At 44.1% G+C, this 24,495-nt stretch overlaps 2 protein-coding genes across 3 annotated transcripts; one reads left to right on the top strand and one right to left on the bottom strand.

Annotated features, from left to right (window-relative positions):
* Positions 1-1,365: 1,365 nt before the first annotated feature.
* LOC311149111 (N-acetylneuraminate lyase-like) lies at positions 1,366-7,185 on the bottom strand. The gene is made up of 9 exons (XM_084186216.1): positions 6,665-7,185; positions 6,471-6,528; positions 6,190-6,216; positions 4,269-4,389; positions 3,999-4,138; positions 3,830-3,876; positions 3,637-3,721; positions 3,471-3,510; positions 1,366-3,348 (listed from the first exon to the last, which is right to left on the bottom strand). The coding sequence occupies exons 1-9, from the start codon at positions 6,934-6,936 to the stop codon at positions 3,215-3,217; spliced, it is 924 nt and encodes a 307-aa protein (XP_084042342.1). The 5' UTR covers positions 6,937-7,185; the 3' UTR covers positions 1,366-3,214.
* Positions 7,186-10,767: 3,582 nt separating this feature from the next.
* LOC311148901 (ER degradation-enhancing alpha-mannosidase-like protein 3) lies at positions 10,768-23,870 on the top strand. 2 transcript variants are annotated; one of them, XM_084185919.1, is made up of 20 exons: positions 10,768-12,635; positions 12,740-12,785; positions 13,736-13,836; positions 13,990-14,029; positions 14,134-14,246; positions 15,485-15,638; positions 15,843-15,977; positions 16,114-16,219; positions 16,422-16,519; positions 16,681-16,806; positions 16,923-17,006; positions 17,092-17,175; positions 17,379-17,503; positions 17,698-17,920; positions 18,033-18,178; positions 20,509-20,653; positions 20,964-21,155; positions 21,317-21,482; positions 21,674-21,859; positions 22,655-23,870. In XM_084185919.1, exons 1-20 carry the CDS (start codon positions 12,511-12,513, stop codon positions 22,942-22,944), a joined length of 2,685 nt encoding a protein of 894 aa, XP_084042045.1. In that variant the 5' UTR covers positions 10,768-12,510; the 3' UTR covers positions 22,945-23,870. The 2 variants fall into 2 exon arrangements, with proteins under 2 accessions (XP_084042045.1, XP_084042044.1); XM_084185918.1 differs by having other exon boundaries at positions 16,114-16,252.
* Positions 23,871-24,495: the final 625 nt, after the last annotated feature.

Here is a 24,495-nt window from a genome sequence, read left to right as displayed (position 1 = left end):
CCAGAGCACAGCCTGGGACAAGGGAAGCTATGGAAGATAGAGACAATATGGATGAAATGTAACACACACTCTGCAATCAGTTATAATACTGTCACACCAATTTTTGTAATATCCAAAGCAGAGTTCAATAATGGACACAACAATTGATTTAACGCAGCTTTTCAGATCCTCATGTAAAAAGTCAACATAATAGAACACAGAATATAGGTATTGGAAAAGGGTTGAGACTCACGGCTGCAGACTCTAGCGATGGGTGTTTCCTCCTTGTCAGCGGGCTTCACGGACACACGTGAGGTTGGTGTGCTAAATGACTCAAATGTACATTTGTCAGACTGGCCCTCCACACGCTTCCCCCTTATCTAGAACAGTGTTTCCCAAACTCGGTCCTGGGGACCCCAAGGGGTGCACATTTTGGTTTTTGCCCTAGAACTACACAGCCGATTCAAATAATTAAAGCTTAATGATGAGGTGATTATTTAAATCAGCTGTGTAGATCTTGGGCAAAAAAACAAAACGTGCACCCCTTGGGGTCGCCAGGACCGAGTTTGGGAAACACTGATCTAGAACAACCTGCCCCTACAGCTGTGAGGGGATACACCCCAACAGGAACACCAATAGCCCAAGATAAACCAAAGCCTTGGCTCAAAGAGAGCTTCAGTTCCTCTGCCAGAGACTTCTGAACATCATGTGTTCCTCCTCCCACTGTCCTTCAGATTCCTGACCAACCATTTCTGCTGATCCCAGCCAAAACCACACACCGCTCTCCCCTTCGCTCATTCCCTCCGGCTCTGTCTGTCCCGGTCTCTCCAGTACACACATCATTAGATTCCACAACAGCTATCCACAACAGCTTCCGCACAAATAAAAAGCCATACCCAAAGTTTTATCCTGTCCAAAAGTTGATACTGTTATTGAATAAAAGGGCTTGCTTGGCTCCATTCACATCAGATAGTGAAAGTGAGTGTGAGCATGGCTGGAATGTGTAGTATAGTCAGAGGATAAGGTCAGGCGAGTAGTGGGGGATGGAGGAAGGGAGCAGCTAAGAACACCGAGGCCACAGACACCACAGCCAAGAGGAACTGACAGGGACAAAGCACTTCTCCGTCTGACTGAGGTACGTGCACACACACACACAGTCAAAAGGACCAAACCTCTGATGAGATCATTCTGCCATTTGACATACAAATACATGAGTACTGAAGTCATACCCTGCAGAGCCCCAAGTCATAACAGAGAAAGAGAGATAAACAAATGAAACTTGGGAGAATAACTGGAGAACATCTACATGGGATAACATTTTAAAACAAGTAATTTATATTTTTATTCAAACATTTGCAATGTCTTTAAGAGTGTTTACAAAATGGATTCAAGTTGCATGTATATTTATTTCCCTTTCACTCCCATACAGTTCAGTTATACTGTAATACATTTTAAATCAATGGCTTCTTTAAAAATAATATCAAGGCCACAATGCTGGAAAGAGTGCAGTTCACACTTGAGATTAGAGGCAATTCAATTTACAGTTGTACTGATTTACTCAGGGTTAAGTTACAGTCTAATACAGTCCTTATTAAGAATTAGTCACACAAAATTCATAGTTTCTGGTGAACGCAGGTCTCTCTTTAAAAACGATATATGAATTATCAGAACCCATTTTTAAGATATAAGGCGCTAAAAGTCCCTTTGTAACTCCTCTAGCCAATCTGTATAACCAAGTCTCTGCTCATTAATGCCTTACTTGATGCACCTCTGCCATGAGTAATGGGGTCTTTTGGCATTTTGGGCTGCTGGCAATGGAATGTTTATTTTCATTTGAATATGTGTGCAAACGATAGTCAATTAAATCAAACTTTACCCTTATTTAAAAAATACATGAAGTGTTCCCAAAACACATTCTCATTTCAAATCAAATTAAATGTATTGGTCACATACACATGGTTAGCAGATGTTATTGCGAGTGTAGCGAAATGCTTGTGCTTCTAGTTCCGACAGTGCAGTAATATCGAGCAAGTAATATCTAACAGTTCCACAACAAATATATAATACACACAAATCTAAGTAAAGGAATGGAATAAGAATATATAAATATATGGATGCGCAATGTCATTGTCAGAGCGGCATAGGCTAAGATGCAATAGATATGTATATACTGTATTCTATACTTATGAGATGGGTAATGCAAGATATGTAAACATTATTAAAGTGACTAGTGTTCCATTTATTAAAATGTCCAGTGATTTTCAAGTCTGTATGTAGGCAGCAGCGCCTCTGTGCTAGTAATGGCTGTTTAACAGTCTGATAGAAGCTGTTTTTCAGTCTCTCAGTCCCAGCTTTGATGCACCTGTACTGACCTCGCCTTCTGGATGATAGTGGGGTGAACAGGCAGTGGCTCGGGTGGTAGTTGTCCTTGATTATCTTTTTGGCCTTCCTGTGACATCGGGTGCTGTAGGTGTTCTGGAGGGCGGATAGTTCTGGAGAGCAGACTGCACCACCCTCTGGAGAGCCTTGCGGTTGTGGGCGGTGATGTTGCCGTACCAGGTGGTGATACAGCCCGACAGGATGCTCTCAATTGTGCATCTGTAAAAGTTTGTAAGGGTTTTAGGTGACAGGCCAAATTTCTTCAGCCTCCTGAGGTTGAAGAGATGCTGTTGCGCCTTCTTCACCACACTGTCTGTGTGGGTGGACCATTTCAGTTTGTCAGTGATATGTACGCCGAGGAACTTAAAACTTTCCACCTTCTCCACTGCTGTCCCGTCGATGTGGGGGGGGGGAAATACTCCCTCTGCTGTTTCCTGAAGTCCACGATCATCTCCTTTGTTTTGTTGACGTTGAGTGAGAGGTTATTTTCCTGACACCACTCCGAGAGCCCTCACCTCCTCCCTGTAGGCTGTCTCATCGTTGTTGGTAATCAAGCCTACTACTGTTGTGTCGTCTGCAAACTTGATGATTGAGTTGGAGGCGTGCATGGCTACGCAGTCATGGGTGAACAGGGAGTACAGGAGGAGGCTGAGCACACACCCTTGTGGGGCCCCAGTGTTGAGGATCAGTGAAGTGGAGATGTTGTTTCCTACCTTCACCACCTGGGGTGATCACATGATCGTGAAGTTAATGTGATAACATGTAAAGCAACACACATATAAAGTGTTCCAAAAACACGTTTTCCACGTGAAATCCTGTGGTTAGCCTATAAAGCCAAATCTCCATGCTGCCGTCATTACTCTCCCAGGATCTGCTGGAGTCTCTGTGCTATGGAGAGGGCCTTGGGCTGGGGGCAGGGCAGCAGGGGAGGGCCAAGAGCCAATCCTGACACCTCACTCATCAGCTGCTTATTTACAGCCAAGTCAAACCCTGTACACACACACAAACACAATACATCACAACATACCCAGACTCATTCTAGGTTCATTAACCTCAGATGGCACATGATGGCATATGACTGTTTTGTGGGTGAAGATGTTGCACTCACTCACCCAGCTTTATTGCATAACAGAGGATATCTTGCACCTGGAACTGCAAACAGATGAAACAAAGACATCAATCAAAGAGATAATCAAAATCAACAGATATGAAAAAGTCAGTAAAACAAAAATGATGCTCTGTGTTACCGTTTTGTCCGAGACTGAGAGGGAGGTGTACCTGTAAAGTCCTGGCCTTCGGGAGGTACCCTTTATCAAAGGATGACAAGAGTCTGTTCACACCACCGCCCAGGTAGTTGTATGTGCTGGGGAGAGAGTGGCATTCCTAAAGCATAAGTGTCTGCCTAATGGACTGACTTCACACAGAGAGCATGGTTCTCAGGGTTAAAGTATGATATAAGAGGAAGGCTAACCTTCCCACTGCCCCATTGGCACCAATCGCCAAAGCTCCTAGCAGTTGCTGTTAAAGGGTTAAACATTCTTTAAATTACATAACATACTGAACACAAACTTCCTCTAAGGATAAGTTATCTTCATGATGAGAGAGGCAAACAGACAGGGAAGAGAAAAATGTGTGCCGACTTCATCAATGCTGTATGGGAGTGACCAGTGAGATGGACTATAGCTGACACACTGGCCAAAGTCCATCAGGTCACTGAACTTCAGCCCCTGGAACGAGGGGATCTGCTTCTCTATCCCCTCCAACACATCCCTCGATAGCACTGACAGGAGAAAAGAGTGGTTGAGAATCAACATTCTTGTAGTCCAAACCCTGATTATTACAGTATCACATGCAGAGGCGCATCAAAAAGTGTCCGACTGTATCATATCAACTGAAAGCAGAGTACTCACAGTTGACCCCGGTCACAGCTGGAATGTGATAATAGTAGAGTGGCACGGCTGGGGAGGCTGAAGCCACTTCCTGGAGAAACATCAGCGCATCGGAATTCGGTGGAAGGAAACACACACATTCCTACAGTGAATTCCTCAGCAACATTGACCAGAGTGGAATGTCACACTTAGTGGTGTAGTGGTGCCTGGAGAAGTGGGTATACTCTAATTCTTCCCCAAAACATTCCTACCGGCCTGCCCACCTGCCCAGCGAGGGGAAGGCACCTTGTGTGGAACATGGTGAGAAACAGTGATGCTCTGAATGACCTAAAATCATAAATCCCACATTGGTCTTTCACAGTCAGGCCAATCCAAGCTGTACTGTGCAAGTAGGCTAATAGTAGGCCTACTATTGAGCCCCACAGTGGAGGTGTCATAATACCCATTAAACCTAGTGGTCAAACAGGAAAATGGTTCCAATCGTTTTTCCACCATTCATTTTTCCCATAGGGGATTTTAGAAACACTTAAAATAAGGGCTGTGTTTCATGTATGTAGGCTTACCCTGGCATGACATTTTGATAACCATGTAAATCTTTCTCGGACAAGGTGACTATAACAATATATTCGTCTCCATTTACTCTCAGATTTGAAAATGCTAATTAGCATTAAAGTAGACATGCAAAACTACAAATCCCTGCACGTCATCTCTAGCTGATACCTTTGCTAACAGGTAGTGTCCATTTAAAACTTGCACAAGACAGTTCACAGAAGTCTATTTATTAATTACTACACTTAGCTAACATTAGATAGTTAATCCAGAGATTCTTACCTTTGCCTCGATTCAGGAGTCTCATCCAGATCATCATGGCAGTTGTAGTTCTTTATGATAGACACATTTGCAGCTAATTAGCATTTCATTTTTGGGGGGTAAATACATTGATAAAAGTCTACTTGTCCTAGAGAGATTTACACGGTTATCAAAACGTCACGCCTACACAAAACACAGCCCTTATTTTAAGTCTTTCTAAAATCCCCTATGGGAAAAATGTATGGTGGAAAAACGATTGGAACCATTTCCCTGTTTGACCTCTCGGTTTTATTGGTATTATGACTCATACTGTGGTACTCTATTGAAACAGATAAATGAGGCTGTCAACTGACTCAGAAATTCACAGGTTTCAGATTTTCCCCAATTTTTTCAGGTTTTCGCACTCCAAGTCACAGAAAAACAACACAATTGTATGTTGTAAGTCCATAACAATGCTTCAACCACGTCGAGAGACCACTTTTGAGGTCTGGGAAAACTTTGTAGCTAGTTAACATTTAATATAGAAGGTTTTTGGGAAAGCCTTTCCATCTACCAGAAGAAGGTTAGGCCTATCATTAGCGTCGCTATATTTTTCCTGGTCCTTAACTGTTTGACACCTGGACGTTTTACTTCATATTATGAGGCATGTCTTACCTTGCTTCAAAGTAGCCTGTAGCCAAAATCCCACCATTGAAACGTGGAGGCAATTATTTTTTATAAAGACTTATCCATGTGCGTTCTCCTGTTCTATTGGTTTTCTTTCAACTGTCTTTCATTGTCTAGCAGCCAAAGGCATTATCCTAGTCATATTAGCAACACATGATAGTTGTTGCATCTTTAGATCTCCCCTCTTTCTAAAGGATCTCTGTTCATTAAACCGCTTGCATGTGCGGTGTGCATTTTAGAACAGTGTTTTCCCACAATTGCATTTTGGAACGATCACGCTAGGCCTACAGCAATATGTACATTGCTGCACCTAAAATATGAATAAATAATACTTTTATCAACATTTTTGTTCCATCAGCCTGATTACTTGATATGGCGTGTACCTCCACTACACTACTTTTATAGGCATCAGTGGGGATTAAGAAGTGAGTATACGCAATGCCCACTGAAAAATAAGTGGGTATACCTCGTATATACCCTCCACTACATCACACTGGAAAGAGCAAACAGGTATACATCACAACCGAAAATTAGGCTCCACAAACCTGCGTGGGGGGTTTAAAGAAAGAGGAGGAGATCACTGCTATTCCATCAGCTCATATTTCAGCAGCATGGTGTGCCTGCATGGAGGACACAACAGAGACAGTAAGTCACCTTAATTACACTGTGGGCTGTTCCAAGGCCCTGTGCTGTGTTTAGACTAGGTATTGGTAGGAGTACCAGCAGGTTGTGGCAAAGATGACTCACCAGCTCCTGAGAGTACTTCAGACTCATGCAGCCCACGTGCACCATCACCTGCTCCAGCCTGTGAAGACACAGCAATGTGTGCCAAGAAGCCAGCAGCAAGGCTTACTCAGTGACTCATTCACCAACAAGGACAGTATTGCCACATATAAACCATATTAGGCATATTTGATAACCACATATTCTTTATGACTTACTTGCTCTTACGACACCACTCCTCTGCAAGCAGCTTTCTCTCCTCCACAGTGAGAGACATTCCTTCACCTGTCGTGCCATTGACTGATTGAGGGGTTTGGGAAAAGGACAGACATAACACACAGCTGTGCATGAACTTGGTAGGAATGTGATAGCACTGCAATGACCTAGCACATGATAAATAACTAAGAAGAAAGCTCTTGCCAAATATACTCTTAACACCTTGTTGCTCTAACAGATAGTCAATGTAGGGTCTGATCTCTGAAAGGTTCATTTCACTGTGGAGAGAGCGAGAGGTGGGATGAAGAGTACAATTTAACCGGTTGAAGAAAGTCAACAAAAGCAGGAGTGGGAGGAGTAAAAGTGGCGGCTACAAGCCCAGTGGCCTTTCTGCCAACAGTTGGCGTCATGGCTGAGTGAGAGAGAAAAAAAATATTTACATTTTAGTCATTTAGCAGACGCTCTTATCCAGAGCGACTTACAGGAGCAATTAGGGTTAAGTGCCTTGCTCAAGGGCACATCGACAGATTTTTCACCTAGTCGGCTCGGGGATTAGAACCAGCGACCTTTCGGTTACTGGCACAACGCTGCTGAATGTACATAGTTGGGAATTGTTTTGTTTCCTTAATTGAATTGAGTAGAATCCTGCACTACAAAAGAGTATAATAGAATTTTGCAAAAAAAAATAACTATGAATGGATAATATTTATTCTAAGCTTTATAAGAACATGTCTGATTCTTTAAACCCATGTGACTCTCCCCTAAGACTGACACCAACATGCTAAGCGGTACCAGTGCACCAATTCTGGAACCAACAGGACCCTGAACAGCTTCTAGCCGCCAGCCATAAGACTGCTAAATAGCTACCCGGACTACCAGCATTGACCCTTTTTTGGCACTAACTCTCCTGCACTGACTATGCACACACACTGGACTCTACCCAGACACATACTTACACCCCAACACACACACCAGAAATCGGCCCTGGCCTTTTCTAACACACCAGCCTTTTTTTTTTTTTTTTTTTTTTTTTTACAAATAAACAGTTAAGAGGCCCACTGGGCTAAAAAAAATTCAGCCCATCTGGCATTTGCCCGAAGGCCAGACGGCCAGTCCGCCCCTGCTCACACACACACTTACCACATATGCAGCTACTGCCTATATTGTTGCCTAGTCATGTACATAGTTTCCTAAATTACCTCGTACCCCTGCACATCGACTCGGTACTGGTACTCCCTGTATATAGCCATGTTATTTTTACTCGTTGTTGTTCACTGTGCATTTATTCCTCATTATTTCAAAAAAAATATTACCAGCAAGCATTTCACAGTTAATCTACACCTGTTGTTCACGAAGCATGTGACAAATACAATTTGATTTGATAAGCAAACATCATCAGTAAGCTATCAGTCAATGCATACATAGAGTAAAGATATCGTTACCGGTTTTGTTTGCTACTAGTGATGTTACGTTTGATACCGGAGCTCCGAAGCATGCGTCGAAATCGCTAAGCAGTTTACTTCGAAGTAGAGTGCTGATGCTTGTACGACTTTATCAGAAGCACCTAATTAATTACGTCCGAAGCTTCGTTTTGTCGAACAACCACCTGATTGTCTTCTTCTTCGATGAGGTTTAACGGCGGTTGGCATCCAATTTGTTGCATTACCGCCACCTACTAGACTGGTGTACAACTCCCTTATATTTTGCTTGAAAAATACAATAAAATAAAGAAATACCCTACCATCCAACACTACACTCACAAATTAAAATGTATTATTAATAATGAACACCACCCCACTATTTAAATATTCATTCCTACCTCATGCCCTCAACCTGAGATGATGGATCACCACCACTTAACACTCCCTGTAACTCTGCTGTCAAGTCTCGCACACCCAAATACCTCTCTGCAGCTGCCAACACAACCTCAATTTTCTTAGACTTACGTTCCATCCCTGCAGTACAATTAATAACCATTGCTATAAATGCTAAAAATCCAATCTTACTGAAACACATATCACTTGTTGTCCTATCCCTCTACATTGGTACATCTCTACTACTCTCACCACTCCTCCCCCTTGACCCATCTTCCTCTACTTTCTTCACTGCCTCAGCATATGACAACTTCTTCACTACTCTTACCCTGAAAACCTCAACCTGCCTCTCTCGCACAGGACAATTCTGATCCCCAGCCCCATGGCCACCCCTACAATTAGCACATACCACTACTTTCCCCAATGCTACACATTCCTTTGTCTCATGCCCTTCTGCACACTTCTCACACCTTGGAACCTCCCTCCTACACACTGCTGCCACATGCCCATAAGTTTGACACCTGTAACATCGTAATGTATTCGGCACATAAGCTCGTACAGGATAACTTATATACCCTAACTTCACTTTATCCGGCAAAGACTCAACTTCAAAACTCAAAAGAACAGACAATGACTCCTGTTACCCCACTCTCGTCCCCCTGTTTGTGTCGCACCAAACGATGAGCATCACACACACTGGGAATCTTCCCCTTCAGTTGGTCAACTTTTACATTTACTGGTACCCCAGTAATCACTCCTTTCAATGGCGCCCTTTTCTTGAGAGCGAAACAATTCACCATTCTTTCCCCCATTTGTCTAAATCTGAGCGCCTTCTCCCTCTGACCAACAGAAACACAAACAATTATCACTAGAATACTTCTGGTTACCCTCACCGATTCCACTTTACCCAACGCTCTTTTCACCCATCTTGAAACCACAAATGGATCAGCCAAAAGGCAAGGCTCCACTTTTTCCAAAAACTTCACTCCTACTGTCACAGACTCATTTTCATCCTGACCCTCTGTGCAATCCTCGGGATCCGAGTACTTCACCACACCTTCCACCTCCGATACTTCACCCTCATTCACTTCCATTTCTCCTCCTGTCTTCAACTCACTTTGCTTACATTTCCTACCATTCTTCTTTAACAAACCTTCTCCATTTTTTCCGCCATTTTTAACAGACTCAAGCTCACAGTCTTCCTCCAATCAACTTTAGGAGACGGTCCTGGCGCTTGCTGGACTTCCTTGGGCACCCTGAAGCCTTCTTCACAACAATTGAACCTCTCTCCTTTAAGTTCTTGATTATCCGATAAATGGTTGATTTAGGTTCAATCTTACTAGCAGCAATATCCTTGCCTGTGAAGCCCTTTTTGTGCAAAGCAATGATGACGGCACGTGTTTCCTTGCAAATCAAATCAAATCAAATCAAATTTTATTGGTCACATGCGCCGAATACAACAGGTGCAGACATTACAGTGAAATGCTTACTTACAGCCCTTAACCAACAGTGCATTTATTTTAAACAAAAAAGTAAGAATAAAACAACAACAAAAAAGTGTTGAGAAAAAAAGAGCAGAAGTAAAATAAAGTGACAGGTAACCATGGTTAACAAAGGAAGAACAATGATTTCAAGCACCACCCTTCTTTTAAAGCTTCCAGTCTGTTATTCTAACTCAATCAGCATGACAGAGTGATCTCCAGCCTTGTCCTCGTCAACACTCTCACCTGTGTTAACGAGAGAATCACTGACATGATGTCAGCTGGTCCTTTTGTGGCAGGGCTGAAATGCAGTGGAAATGTTTTTGGGGGATTAAGTTCATTTTCATGGCAAAGAGGGACTTTGCAACTAATTGCAATTCATCTGATCACTCTTCATAACATTCTGGAGTATATGCAAATTGCCATCATAAAAAATGAGGCAGCAGACTTTGTGAAAATTAATGTTTGTGTCATTCTCAAAACTTTTGACCACGACTGTATGTTACGTCTAGTCTATGAGACCAGTCTGGTTCGCTAGGCTAGATGGGAAATTTAGTGAACACCAAAAATTGTGGGAGATTTATTTTGATGTCTGCCAATATTCAAGGAACTAACAAACGTCAACTGTTGTGTATATTGCCATCTAATTTTGTAAGGAATATTCTCCCCAAATGTATAACGACTGAAGTAGTGTAGATTTGATAATATTGCATAACAAAACTACAATATTTAGGTATTGGGCGGAGCAGAGGGAGGGAACGAAAACCTAACCGGATGCGGATGTTGACGTTTATCATCTAAACAGTACCATCCGCTTTTCCTTGACGGCTAGCTGGCCGCTAAAGGTTCATCCTCAAGGCAACAGAAAACGACCAAATATTTTCCTGCATAACAAGAAGAACAAAATAATATTTCTCAACGGCCGAAAGTGATCGGCGCCTTTCCTACTTTGCTTGTTTTCGGACTGTCGTTTACCGGCCAAGCTGGCTAGCTAGCTACTGTAGCTGGCTATGCACCCCAACTGGCTAACATCGAAGTGAGCAGTCAAAAGGAGGAGGAAATAACAACAGTCTAGCTTGCTTCATGGATATAATCCTAATTGTTCCAGGAAAAGACCGATAGCTAGCGCCATTAGCTAGCTAGCACTTATCTGTGGGGCTATTGTTTGTCGATAGCAACGGTAACGTTAAAGGTTGTAGCCAACTACTGTTGTGATAATATATAGGAGTTAACTATATATAATGATTAGCTAATTATTTGTTAGTCTAATCAGAAAGCTAGATAATTTACCTCTTCAGCTTGCCAGTATTCCTGGCAGTAGGCTTTTATGGTGTCTGCTTACTCAAAGACACGGATGTCAAGTAACGTTAATAAGGAAGGAGAGTTTGTTTTGATTGGCTTGAAGAATACCGTTACTCTGTCAGTATTCAGTAATGTAATTGCCCGTTAGGAAACGATAATTAGACAGCAGGGATTAGCAGTGTGTGAATCCTGTTTTGTGTTGACTGAAGTTTTGCCAACGTGTCGTGTGTGTCAGAGGGTGTGACCAGCAGGTGAACACGGTTAAGGAACTTGACACTCAGTCAAGGAAGGAGCATATGCTAACGGCTTGGCAGAACTTTGCAGTGGTGGAAAAAGTACCCAATTGTCATACTTGAGTAAAGTAAAGATACCTTCATAGAAAGTCACCCAGCGAAATACTACTTGAGTAAAAGTCTAAAGTATTTGGTTTTAAATATACTTAAGTATCAAAAGTAAAAATCATTTCACATTCCTTATATTAAGCAAACCAGATGGCACGATTTTCTTGTTTTTATTTACAGATAGCCAGGGGCACACCCCAACACATAATTTACAAACGAAGCATTTGTGTTTATTGACTAAGCATTCAACATGTAACGGGTGCTTTAGGGTGTCAGTGAAAAAATTTATGGAGTAAAAAGTAAATTATTTTCTTTAGGAATGTAGTGAAGTAATAGTTGGAAAAAATTTAAATAGTAAAGTACAGATATCCCAAAAAACTACTTCAGTAGTACTTTAAAGTATTTTTACTTAAGTACTTTACACCACTGGGACTTTGTCTTGGATTATGAGACGCATCATATGACAGATCCCTGATATCAGTTTACATAATAGCTACAGCATTCCTGCAAACGGTCAAACATATAGATTGCTTGTTATGTTAGCCTGAGTTTGGATTTTAGATACAGTTGTTTGTCCAACCCCTTGTCACACCTCTACCATAACCTGGATTTGTACTGTATGACTTTGGAGAGGACGAGTGAGTCATAGATGGTGTCTAAATTGGCATCAATAAGCTGATTAGTAACAGTATTGTGGGCCTTATAAACAGCACTGCCTCAATGTGGTATTTGGAGGCATTCATTAACCATTGGACCAGACAGTAACTGGGCCTGAAGTGTCCCCTGGTTCTGAATATGTGCACATGAGATCTGAGTGTGTTTGTGTTATCAGAGAATGTTGGTGTCCAGGCCTATATTAATGTGATGATAGGTTACAGTTGTACTTGACTGAGAGAGCTAGGTTGTAGCTATGCGGACGGTGTTGTGGTTTCGCCCCGCAACAATGTCAACCCTATTGTTGCCGTTGCTGCTATTGCTGAGCACCTTATGCAGGCTGGGACAGTCTATGTCACGAGAGGAGAAGCTCAAGCTGAGGTGAGTGAGAAATATGTCTGGTCCTGGGCTAGATGTGTGACAGGTTCAGACTGATAAAGGAGATTGAGCTAAACTGACTTGTTTTTTCTCTGTTTCCCCTCAAGGAACCAAGTGGTCGAGATGTTTGACCATGCTTATTCCAATTATATGGTAAGTCTCGTCACCACCTGCCTCCTTCACATAACTGAGAGAGTGGTTTAACAGCAATCTAATAATGCAAAAACATTTAGATGTTCTGTTGTGATTTACTGGTACTCATGTTCTGGGTTTGTTGTAATATGCTAAAAGCACTGCTCTGCTCCCATACTTTTAATTAGTTTCAGCTACAATAAACATCTAGGCCTCTTTAGGCCTAATTTGAGGTCAGTGGGTCTATTTTGGTAGCTAGACTAATGCCTGTTTGCTTCCTTCCCCTCTCTGTTTTTCTGTTACCATGGACTTATGTGGCTTTGAGCTGGATGACTGATATATTGACACTAGCTGTTCATCAAAACACTGACACTTGGCCTAGTGCTTTTGTGTTCCTAAATCAAATTAGTAGGCCTGGCCTAGAAGTTATATTTACCTCAGCCATTAATCAAACAAGCACACAGACCCAAGGTTCATGTCCTCACATCATAAATGTCCTCATTTTGCCTTCTGGTTGGACTGTTTTGTACAGGGTCAAGTGCCGTCACAGGCCCCAGGATGACTAACGCTGTAGCTTCTGTTCAGGGTGCTCACACTAAGCCAGTCTGTCAGCACAGAGCACACATTGAAATTCAGTGCTGCTCCATAGAGAGGGAGTGTGGTGCCAACTGAAACTGTAAATCACTTTTATTACAGTGCTAAATGAAAAGGCTTAAGCCCAACCCCCATTAATGCAATCCAATTAATGTGGTGTGGTGTAGGCCAGACAGAATGCAGTGTGTGGCAAGTGTTTTACATTTCTGCTTTATTTGCCAGGAACAGATTTGAATATTGATTTCGGTGTGGTAGTGTTTTTGCTAGTTGAACCTTATTTAGACCTACTGTATGTCAATTAGAGGTTAATAAGTTATGTCTGACATATGTTCAACATTCACACACTACCATTGATCCTTATTGGTTGTGTTCTCCAGGACCATGCGTACCCAGCAGATGAGCTGATGCCGCTGACGTGTCGGGGGAGGGTGCGTGGGCTGGAGCCCAGTCGGGGAGACGTGGATGACGCACTGGGGAAGTGAGTGTCTGTCTGTCTGTCTGCAGGCCTGAGTAGGATGTGGGAACAGGAGATACAGTCCTGTTGGCATTGGAATACTCTGTCTCTGTTGATATCTTCTAGCCATAAGGGACTGTAATTGATGCTGATTGATTTGTCTTTGTGTGTTTTAAGTTTCTCTCTCACCCTCATCGACACCTTGGACACTCTAGTGGTAGGTTTAATCTTTAGTTTGTTTTACCAACCTCCTTAGTTGGATTTGTTTAACCTATGTGTAGACGATGATTTTCATTTATTTAATTCTGTATTTACTTACAGCTCTTAAACAAGACGACAGAGTTTGAAGAAGCAGTGAGGAGAGTGTTGACAGATGTGCGACTGGACAATGACATCGTGGTGTCTGTCTTTGAGACCAACATCCGTGTGCTGGGGTAAGAAAAAACATAAAGCCAGTTATTGAGGGGATGGACATTTTACATTTTTTATTTAACCAGGCAAGTCAATTAAGAACAAATTCTTATTTACAATAGCCTGGCAAGAGGCCTCCTGTGGGGACGGGGGCTGGGATAAAACATCAAACGATGTAAGACAAAACAGACGACACAGACAGAAGACACTGGCAACAGCACAAATTCAACAGCAAACAAACTGTGTGTGTGATGTTGGAACATTGCTTTGGGGACAAGAGCATTAGTGAGGTCGGGCACTGATGTTGGGCGATTAGGCCTGGCTCGCAGTCGTCGTTCCAATTCAACCTCAAAGGTGTTGGATGGGGTTGAGGTCAGGGCTCTGTGCAGGCCAGTCAAGTTCTTCCACACCTATCTCAACAAACCATTTCTGTATGGACCTCGCTTTGTGCATGGACGCATTGTCATGCTGAAACAGGAAAGGGCCTTTAGAATGTAATTGCATGCTGTAGCGTTAAGATTTAACTTCACTGGAACTAAGGGGCCTAGACTGAACCATGAAAAACAGACCCAGACCTTTATTCCTCCTCCACCAAACTTTACAGTTGGCACTATGCATTCGGGCAGGTAGCGTTCTCCTGGCATCCGCCAAACCCGGATTCGTCTGTCGGACTGCCAGATGGTGAAGCGTGATTCATCACTCCAGAGAACGTGTTTCCACTGCTCCAGAGTCCAATGATGGTGAGCTTTATACCACTCCAGCCGATGCTTGGCATTGCGCATGGTGATCTTAGCCTTGTGTGCGGCTGTTCGGCCATGGAAACCCATTTCATGAAGCTCCCGATGAACAGTTATTGTGCTGACGTTGCTTCCAGAGGCAGTTTGGAACTCGGTAGTGAGTGTTGCAACCGAGGACAGATGATTTCGCGGCTGAGCCGTTGTTGCTCCTAGACGTTTCCACTTCACAACAGCACTTACAGTTGAGCGGGGCAGCTCTAGCAGGGCAGAAATTTGGCGAACTAACTTGTTGGAAAGGTGGCATCCTATGACGGTGCCATGTTGAAAGTCACTAAGCTCTTCAGTAAGGCCATTCTACTGCCAATGTTTGTCTATGGAGATTGCATGGCTGTGTCCACGATTTTATGCACCTGTCAGCAACAGGTGTGGCTGAAATAGCCGGATCCACTAATTTGAAGGGTTGTCAACATACTTTTGCATATATAGTTTATGTGTGACCGTTGTGACTTTCCTCATGTTTCCAGAGGGCTGCTAGGGGGACACTCCATGGCGGTGATGCTGAAGGATGCAGGGCATCACATGCAGTGGTACCAGGATGAGCTCCTCCACATGGCCAAAGACGTGGGTCTCAGACTCCTGCCTGCCTTCAACACCAGCAGTGGCCTGCCCTACCCCAGGGTGAGCCCTCAGACTATACATAAGGCCACGGCTGTTGGGATATGTCCCGACCATACACACACACACATTTTCTGCTTCAGTGCTCTGTTAATAGCTGCTACAGTTTTCCGCGGCCTGGTTTTCTATGGCTGTATAGTTCACCTGAACAATGTCTTAGGACACAGCTATGACCAATATATTGAGCCTTATTATTCCACTCAACAGGTAAACTTGAGGCATGGCATCAGGGGTCCTGAGAGTCGGACGGGCACAGAGACGGACACCTGCACAGCTTGTGCTGGCACAATTATCCTGGAGTTCGCTGCCTTGAGTCGCTTCACTGGGGACCCTGTGTTTGAGGTAAAAATAGACAATTATTTAAACCTTGTTCAGATCAGGACTAATACTTTAGTAGACTGCACTACTAGACCTTCATTGTTGATTATCATAGATGCCAGTGTGTCTGAATTATATTGATACATTTTATTATACACAGGTCCATGCACGGAGAGCCCTCGACTTCCTGTGGGAGAAGAGGCAGAGGAATAGCAACCTGGTGGGAACAACCATCAACATCCACTCAGGAGAGTGGGTCCGCAGGGGTGAGCGAGGGAACCAGTCCCAGGCCATAACGGGTATCTACTGTATTATAAAGGAGGATTTCCTTGGATTTATCCAGAGAAGGACGATGTATTGGGTGTGATAGAAGTGAATGGGCAAGCTGATGTTCTGTACTTGTAGAATTAAGGCATGAGTGTGTTTCTGAGGTATGAAACGGTACACTGTTGTGTTGTATTGTTCCAGACAGCGGAGTGGGAGCAGGGATCGACTCGTATTATGAGTACCTGCTGAAGGCCTATATTCTCCTGGGAGATGACCTGTTTCTGCAGCGCTTCAACATTGTGAGTGACCTCACACACTGTAACACACTGTAACCCTACTCCGGCTTGGATAATGGAATGCTTTTATGCCCTTATTATTATGGAATTCAATCCTCACAAAGTATGTTGTTAAAGATTCTCATCCTCAGCTTGTCAAATTCTCTCATTATTTGTGTTTCCAGCACTATGCGTCTATAATGAAGTACATCAGCCAGCCTCCTCTCCTGCTGGACGTTCACATCCACAAGCCTCTGCTGCCTGCTCGCACCTGGATGGACTCCCTCCTGGCCTTCTTCCCTGGGCTGCAGGTGACTGGCGTCACTAACTGACCAGCTGCCTAAGCAGGGGTTTTAGTACATAGAGATGGTGCTGAGACAAATTAAGACTTTTACTTTCCACCTAACATTGTTAATGAATCCCCCAGGTGTTGAAGGGAGATATCCGGCCGGCCATTGAGACCCATGAGATGCTGTATCAAGTCACCAAGAAACACAACTTCCTCCCAGAGGTAAGCTCTCTTTTATGCTCCATCTCTCTTTCTTTGTTCTCAGTCAGGCTGTAACCTTTAACACCCCTCTCTGTGTGTTCCCCAGGCATTCACCACTGATTTCAGGGTACATTGGGCTCAGCATCCACTAAGACCTGAGTTTGCAGAGAGTACCTATTTCCTGTACAAGGTAAGGACTGTGGAGACATGCAGTTTAGAAGTTGACATACCGGTACATACATACATACATTCATGACTGTAAGTCGCTTTGGATAAAAGTGTCTGCTAAATGGCATATTATATATTATATATCAATTTGCTCTCAGGGGCCTTCCTTATTGCCTAATTCAGTAGTACAGTGTCTAACCTTGGTCCCACTGTACCCCCTTCTAGGCTACCAAAGACCCCTACTACCTGGAGGTAGGCCGCACGGTGCTGGACAACCTGAACCGCTTTGCCCGGGTCCCCTGTGGCTTTGCTGCCATGAAGGACGTTCGCACCGGGAGCCACGAGGACCGGTGAGAGCCCAGACCCAGGGGAATACCTCAGGGATGGGGAGGGATTTAATGATGGGTGGTTAACAGAGGTGGATGATTTTAGTGGCTGAGCAACAGTGTGCCAGCCAGGTAGTTAAATCAAAATGGTTTATGTGGTGTCTGCCCTGCTGGCCTGCTGCCCCAAATATCACTAATCCTCTTTCCTCCCCTCTCAGAATGGACTCCTTCTTCCTGGCAGAGATGTTCAAGTACCTGTTCCTGCTGTTTGCAGAAGAGGAAGATCTGCCGTTTAATGTTGAGGACTATATCTTCACCACCGAGGCACACCTTCTGCCCCTGTCCCTGTCCACTGCCCCTCGCGCCCCCTCTCCTCCTGCCAACACCACAGTACAGGCTGCATCTCTGCCTCATCTCTCCGCCTGTGTCAAATCTCTTTGGGTGGGTATAGTAGGATCAACTGCTGTGATCAGCTAGAATTCTAATGATAGTACTTCTAATAATATTCAGATGATACAGTTAGTCATGTTTGATCTCTCCCCCTCTGTCTTAGTCAGAGGAAGAGCTGGATGACTCTAACTTTGATTGGACCTGCCCCAACACACGCCTCCTTTTCCCCGACCCCGCCTTCCCACAGAACCTCAGAGATCCAATCAGGAGTGCTGTGGACAAGAGTTGTCCCCGTCCTGCCATTCACCGGTAAGGGACATTTATATAATAATAATAAATAATAATATGCCATTTAGCAGACGCTTTTATCCAAAGCGACTTACAGTCGTGCGTGCATACATTTTTTGTGTATGGGTGGTCCCGGGGATCGAACCCACTACCTTGGCGTTACAAGCGCCGTGCTCTACCAGCTGAGACACTCCCCTATGTATTTATTTGGACAGTGAAGCTAAAACTTTTAATTTGGCTCTATTCTCCAGTATTTTGGATTTGAGATCAAATGTTTAATAATGCGACAGTACAGAATGTCATATTTTATTTGAGTGTCTTTTCATACATATCTGTTTTATCGTTTACAAATGAATGCACTTTATGTGCACTATAAATACAAAAGTATGTGGACACTCCTTCAAATTGGTGGATTCGGCTATTTCAGCCACACCCGTTGCTGACGTGTAAAATCAAGCACACAGCCATGCAATCTCCATAGACAAACATTGGCAGTAGAATGGCCTTACTGAAGAGCTCAGTGACTTTCAACGTGGCACTGTCATAGGATGCCACCTTTCCAACAAGTCAGTTCGTCAAATTTCTGCCCTGCTAGAGCTGCCCCGCTCAACTGTAAGTGCTGTTATTGTGAAGTGGAAACGTCTAGGAGCAACAACAGCTCCGCCGTGAAGTGGTAGGCCACACAAGCTCACAGAATGGGACTGCCAAGTGCTGAAGCTCGTAGCGCGTAAAAATCGTCTGTCCTCGGTTGCAACACTCAATACCGAGTTCCAAACTGCCTCTGGAAGTAAAGTCAGCACAATAACTGTTCGTCGGGGAGCTTCATGAAATGGGTTTCCATGGCCGAGCAGCTGCACACAAGCCTAAGATCACAATGCACAATGCCAAGCGTCGGCTGGAGTGGTATAAAGCTCGCCGCCATTGGACTCGGGAGCAGTGGAAACACGTTCTCTGGAGTGATTAATCACGCTTCACTATCTGGCAGTCCGACAGATGAATCTGGGTTTGGCAGATTCCAGGAGAACGCTACCTGCCCGAATGCATAGTGCCAACTGTAAAGTTTGGTGGAGGAGGAATAATGGTCTGGGGCTGTTTTTCATGGTTCAGGCTAGGCCCCTTAGTTCCAGTGAAGGGAAATCTTAAAGCTATAGCGTACAATGACATTCTAGACGATTCTGTGTATCCAACTTTGTGGCAAGAGTTTGGGGAAGGCCCTTTCCTGTTTCAGCATGACAATGCCCCTGTGCACAAAGCAAGGTCCATACAGAAATGGTTTGTTGAGATCGGTGTGGAAGAACTTGACTGTCCTGCACAGAGCCCTGACCTCGACCCCATCGAACACCTTTGGGATAAATTGGAACACCGACTGTGAGCCAGGCCTAATCGCCCAACATCAGTGCCTGGCCTCACTAATGCTCTTGTGGCTGAATGGAAGCCAGTCCCCGCAGCAATGTTCCAACATCTAGTGGAAAGCCTTCCCAGAAGAGTGGAGGCTGTTATAGCAGCAAAGGGGGACCAACTCCATATTAATGCCCATGATTTTGGAATGAGATGTTTGACGAGCAGGTGTCCACATACCTTTGGTCATGTAGTGTATCTACTCCCCCCATTTGAAGGTGTCGAATGTATTTGGACAAATTCACTTATAGTGTATTACATTCACTTATAGTGTATTTAGTCAAGTTTAGTATTTTGTCCCATATTCCTAGCATGCAATGACTACATCAAGCTCTACAAACTTGTTGGATGCATTTGCTGTTTGTTTTGGTTGTGTTTCAGATTATTTTGTGCCCAATAGAAATGTATGGTAAATAATGTATTGTGTCATTTTGGAGTCACTTTTATTGTAAATAAGAATAAATAATGTTTCTGAATACTTCTACATTAATGTGGATACTGCCATGATTACAGATAATAATGAAGGAATCGTGAATAATGGTGAGTGAGAAAGTTACAGATGCACGAAGATCATGCCCCAAAACATTCTAACCTCTCACCATTACCAATAAAAGGGGAGGTTAGCATTTTTGGGGGATATGATATTTATGCCTCTAACTTTCTCACTCATCATTATTCACGATTCCTTCATGATTATCCGTAATCATGGTACTACCCACATGAATGTAGAAGTCTTCAGAAACATATTCTATTCTTAGAATAAATGCTGGAGTATAGAGGCAAAACGTTTTAGCTTCACTGTCTAAATATATACATAGGGGAGTGTATGTCTAACATGAGGAATCATGTTAAAAGTGCTTTTTGTACTAAAATATGACAGAATATTGTTCTTGTCACAACCATAGTGAGTGTGAACATTGATGCCCCCTTCCCCCTTCCACCCTCTCTTCCAGTGAGCCAGGGATGGGTCGCCCCCCTCTGAGGGCTCAGGACTTCATGGCCAACAACCCCGACCACCTGGAGCTGCTGAGGAGGATGGGAGTCAGTCTTATACACCTTAAGGACGGCAGAGTGCAGCTGGTCCAACACGCTACACAGGTAAATGATTCATGCACAGTACAAGCCGGGAGAGTGATATCATAAGACCACTGCCAACCCCCCATATGAGTCTTACTCAGTCTCTTCCCCTACTCTTTCTATCTATAATATATAATATGCCATTTAGCAGACGCTTTTATCCAAAGCGACTTACAGTCATGTGTGCATACATTTTTACGTATGGGTGGTCCCGGGGATCGAACCCACTACCCTGGCGTTACAAGCGCCATGCTCTACCAATTGAGCTACAGAGGACTGTCCTTTCTCCATCTCCTTTCCGCTCTCTCCCCTTCCCTCGATCTCTCTCTAGGCGGTCAGTGCTGTGGCAGCAGAGGACGGGATGCGCTTCATGCAGGAGATGATGGAGCTGTCCAGCCAGCAGCAGAAGGAGCAGCTCCCTCCGCGCGCCGTGCAGATCGTCTCCCACCCCTTCTCCGGCAGAGTGGTGCTGACCTCTGGCCCAGCGCAGTTTGGCACGGACCTTTCCAAGAGCATCACGGGGGTGAGTGTGTTTCTTCAGTGGGCCAATTTCCAATGGATGGGCACCTGTGCTTGTTGGTTTTTCCAGCCTTGTCCCAAGGCGTCAGACGTTCTTTATTCTCGGCATTCTGAGTGACGTTTGAACATGCCCCCCCCCCCCCCTCTTTCTCTCCATCTCTGTAGGTTCGTGGGTTTGTGACAGTGGCTGAGCCCTACAGTGGCTGTGCAGAACTGAGCAACGCTGCCTTTGTACAGGGCCGCATTGCTCTGCTGCAGCGGGGCCAGTGTATGTTTGCTGAGAAGGCCAGACACATCATGAAGGCTGGGGCCATCGGAGGCATCGTCATCGGTGAGGAGGACCAACTGACACAAGATCTCAATTTGAATTAATCTACTTCAAGAAGGCTGCACTAACTAACCTTCTAACCTTTATAAATGTTCATAACACTTTCATTATGTTTTATATAACCTTTAATAAACTGATGTATTACCATTTATAGGATCCTCTTTAACCTTGCTAATTCCCCCCCTCCTCCACAGATGACAACGAGGGTAGCAGCAGTGACACGGCTCCCCTCTTCCAGATGGCCGGCGACGGCCGCAACACAGACGATGTCACTTTGCCCCTCCTCTTCCTCTTCTACAAGGAAGGCAACATCCTGCTGGAGGCTCTCAAGGAGTACAGGGAGGTGGAGGTTCTGCTGAGCGACAAGGCCAGAGACAGAGGTTAGATCCACTGTACAGGGCAGGTGGACATTAGTGACTAGAGGAAGACAGGACAGTGGGTCTTTCCAGCATATGGATCGTTTTTGGGGATTTCAGCCGATTAGGGACTATATTTGATTCTGTAAAGATCTCAAAATGGACAGTATTTCAGGGTTCAGTGTTGACCCAAAATAGTGGGCCTGTGGCCACTTTACGGTACTAGCCTTAGTGGAGGTAGGTGATGGTAAGCACCCAGTTTGATGTGTGATACAGGAAACTGCTCCCTTCTTTCCATTTTCCTTCCTTCTCCTCCTTCTCTCCTTCTCTGTGGTGGACTGTAACAGTGTAACTTTCATTTTATCTCTTTCTTTCCCCTTCACCCTTTGGCTGAGCAGCCTCTATATTCAAAAGTAAACCTCTCCCTGGCATCCTGCTGGAAAGCAGTAAGTATTGCCCTCCACTCTCTTTCCTCTCTCCTCCATTATTTGTGTGGTAGAGCAGCTCAGTGCAGGTTAGTCTTGTGTAAATAGCTGGCCATGTCAGAACTCCTCAGGAGAATGGTACTGTTGGTCTGTTCTGCACATGACTCATCAGTGCCATTCTGTTTATTGTTCGCTACCTTGTGTGAACTGCAACACTGCCCTGTTTCTGTCTGGGAATGACTGATAGGTGCTTGTGTTAATGTACATGCATAGTGAGTAGGAAATGGTGTATGACTGCGTATGTATTGGTAATACTAGGAAACTATATGGATGATTTATTGTGGTGGAAAGTGGTCTGAAAATGGACTGAGCTCACCCCTCTGTCCTTACTCAGGGAGGGATATTCAGGAGGAGGAGGAAGACTGTTCAACAGACCAAACTTCACCTGTCCCCGCCGCAACTCTCGACCAGTCGTACGTGAGGACTGTGGAGCTGGACGAATCAGCTCCCCACAATGAGGAAGTGACTCCTGAGGAGGATGTGGGACCTGCCATTAAGAGGAACCCTGAGCCAGAGGAGGAGCCTGCAGTTGACAAGGACTCTAGCAGAAAATCAGTGGAGGCCATGATGGCTGATTGGCGGGAGGACTTAGAAGCGTTTCAGCAGATGGAGGATGAGCTTTGACAACTTCCACAGTTCCTCCTCTGGTCTGTCCCAGCCACAGTACAGGCCTGGGGTCAGCGGACTGTGCCTCATAAAGGATAAGGTTTTAGTGGGGAGATGTTCTGATAAGGAACGGTTAACAGGGTGGAATACAGTGACTTCTGCTCTTTCTCTCTCCACCTGTCTCTAGTTTCTCAGGTCAACGTGCCAGTTGCTCCCCTGGCGTTCATCTGCCCCTGTCAGATCTCTGATTCTGGGGGTCTACTCAGCCAATCTCTATTAGCTCATAACCGAATAGACTGCAGCCCAGATATCTACTGTCTGGCAGCATGGACCTCTCTGATCAACTCTCACTATTTTCTGGTCTTGTCTTATTTTCACATATTGTCTTCCTCCAAATGCATTTCTAGGTCACTGACATATGGGAGCAGATTCCAAATGCTGGTTGAATAATAATCCACTGACTGACTGACTGATTGGTTTATTTAACTGTAATGATTAACTGATAAGTTGTTGGAACATTTACTATTTTATTTTGTGGCCGTAATTTGTGGGGTCAATATTAAACTACCTGACTGTGAGGGACTGCAGTGAGAAGCAGTCTAAAAAAGGCTAGTGCTGAGAATCACTTAGCACTGGCGCTCTCCAGAAAGATACAAAGTTATGTGTGACTGTAAATATGTATTTGTCAGTTATTTCCACAATGGTTTGAAATACAGTGCTGCTTTGCTCAGGTTCTGGTTGGTATGAGAGATCACCCTTCTGTTCCACATGGGATGAACATGCCCTACCCTAGAGGGCAGACGGTACCACCAGCTGGCCAGCAGAGGGGATCCTTGTTTGAGGCATCTTACTGGTCTGACTGGAACTTGTTTACGTACTGGAAGACCAAGCAAACAAAAAAGCCAACCACATAATGAACTTTAATAAAAAATTGATAAGGAAATTAAAAAGTGTTTTGTCATCTGTCTCAAACATTTTGTGTTGGTTTACAGGCGGTAGGATTATTAGACTAGAGGTTTCTCTTGGTTTTACCTTTACCCCCCCCCCCCCCCCCCCAAAAAAAAAAAAAAGAAAACATTGTAAATTGGTTATCCCACTGGCTATAAGGTGAATGCACCTATTTGTAAGTCGCTCTGGATAAGAGCGTCTGCTAAATGACGTAAATGTAAAAAATGTAAATGTTTTAGACTATTAGGCTACATGACTGGACATTAGTGGAACCATACAGTCCACTCTCTTTTTGTTGATATTCAGAGGACTATTACCATTGTCTGGTAATAACCTAAAATAACCTATCCTTCAATTGTCTGATAATAACCTAAACTAACCTCTCCTGGTTGAGATTAAAAGGGAATGGAGACATTAATATCACATTTTATTCCACATGTGCCGAATACAACTGGTGTAGACTTTACAGTGAAATGCTTGCTTATGAACCTTTCCCAACAATGCAGAGTTTAAAAAATGTAATAGTAACTAAATGAGGAATAAAATGAAATACACAAGAATGGAGTTATATACAGGGAGTACCAGATCAATGTGCAGAGGTAGATACTGTATGTTCATGAA

The sequence above is a fragment of the Coregonus lavaretus genome, assembly GCF_964263955.1.
Source record: "Coregonus lavaretus genome assembly, chromosome: 21".
Lineage (NCBI taxonomy): Eukaryota > Metazoa > Chordata > Actinopteri > Salmoniformes > Salmonidae > Coregonus > Coregonus lavaretus.
This window is presented reverse-complemented; position numbering and strand designations above follow the sequence as displayed.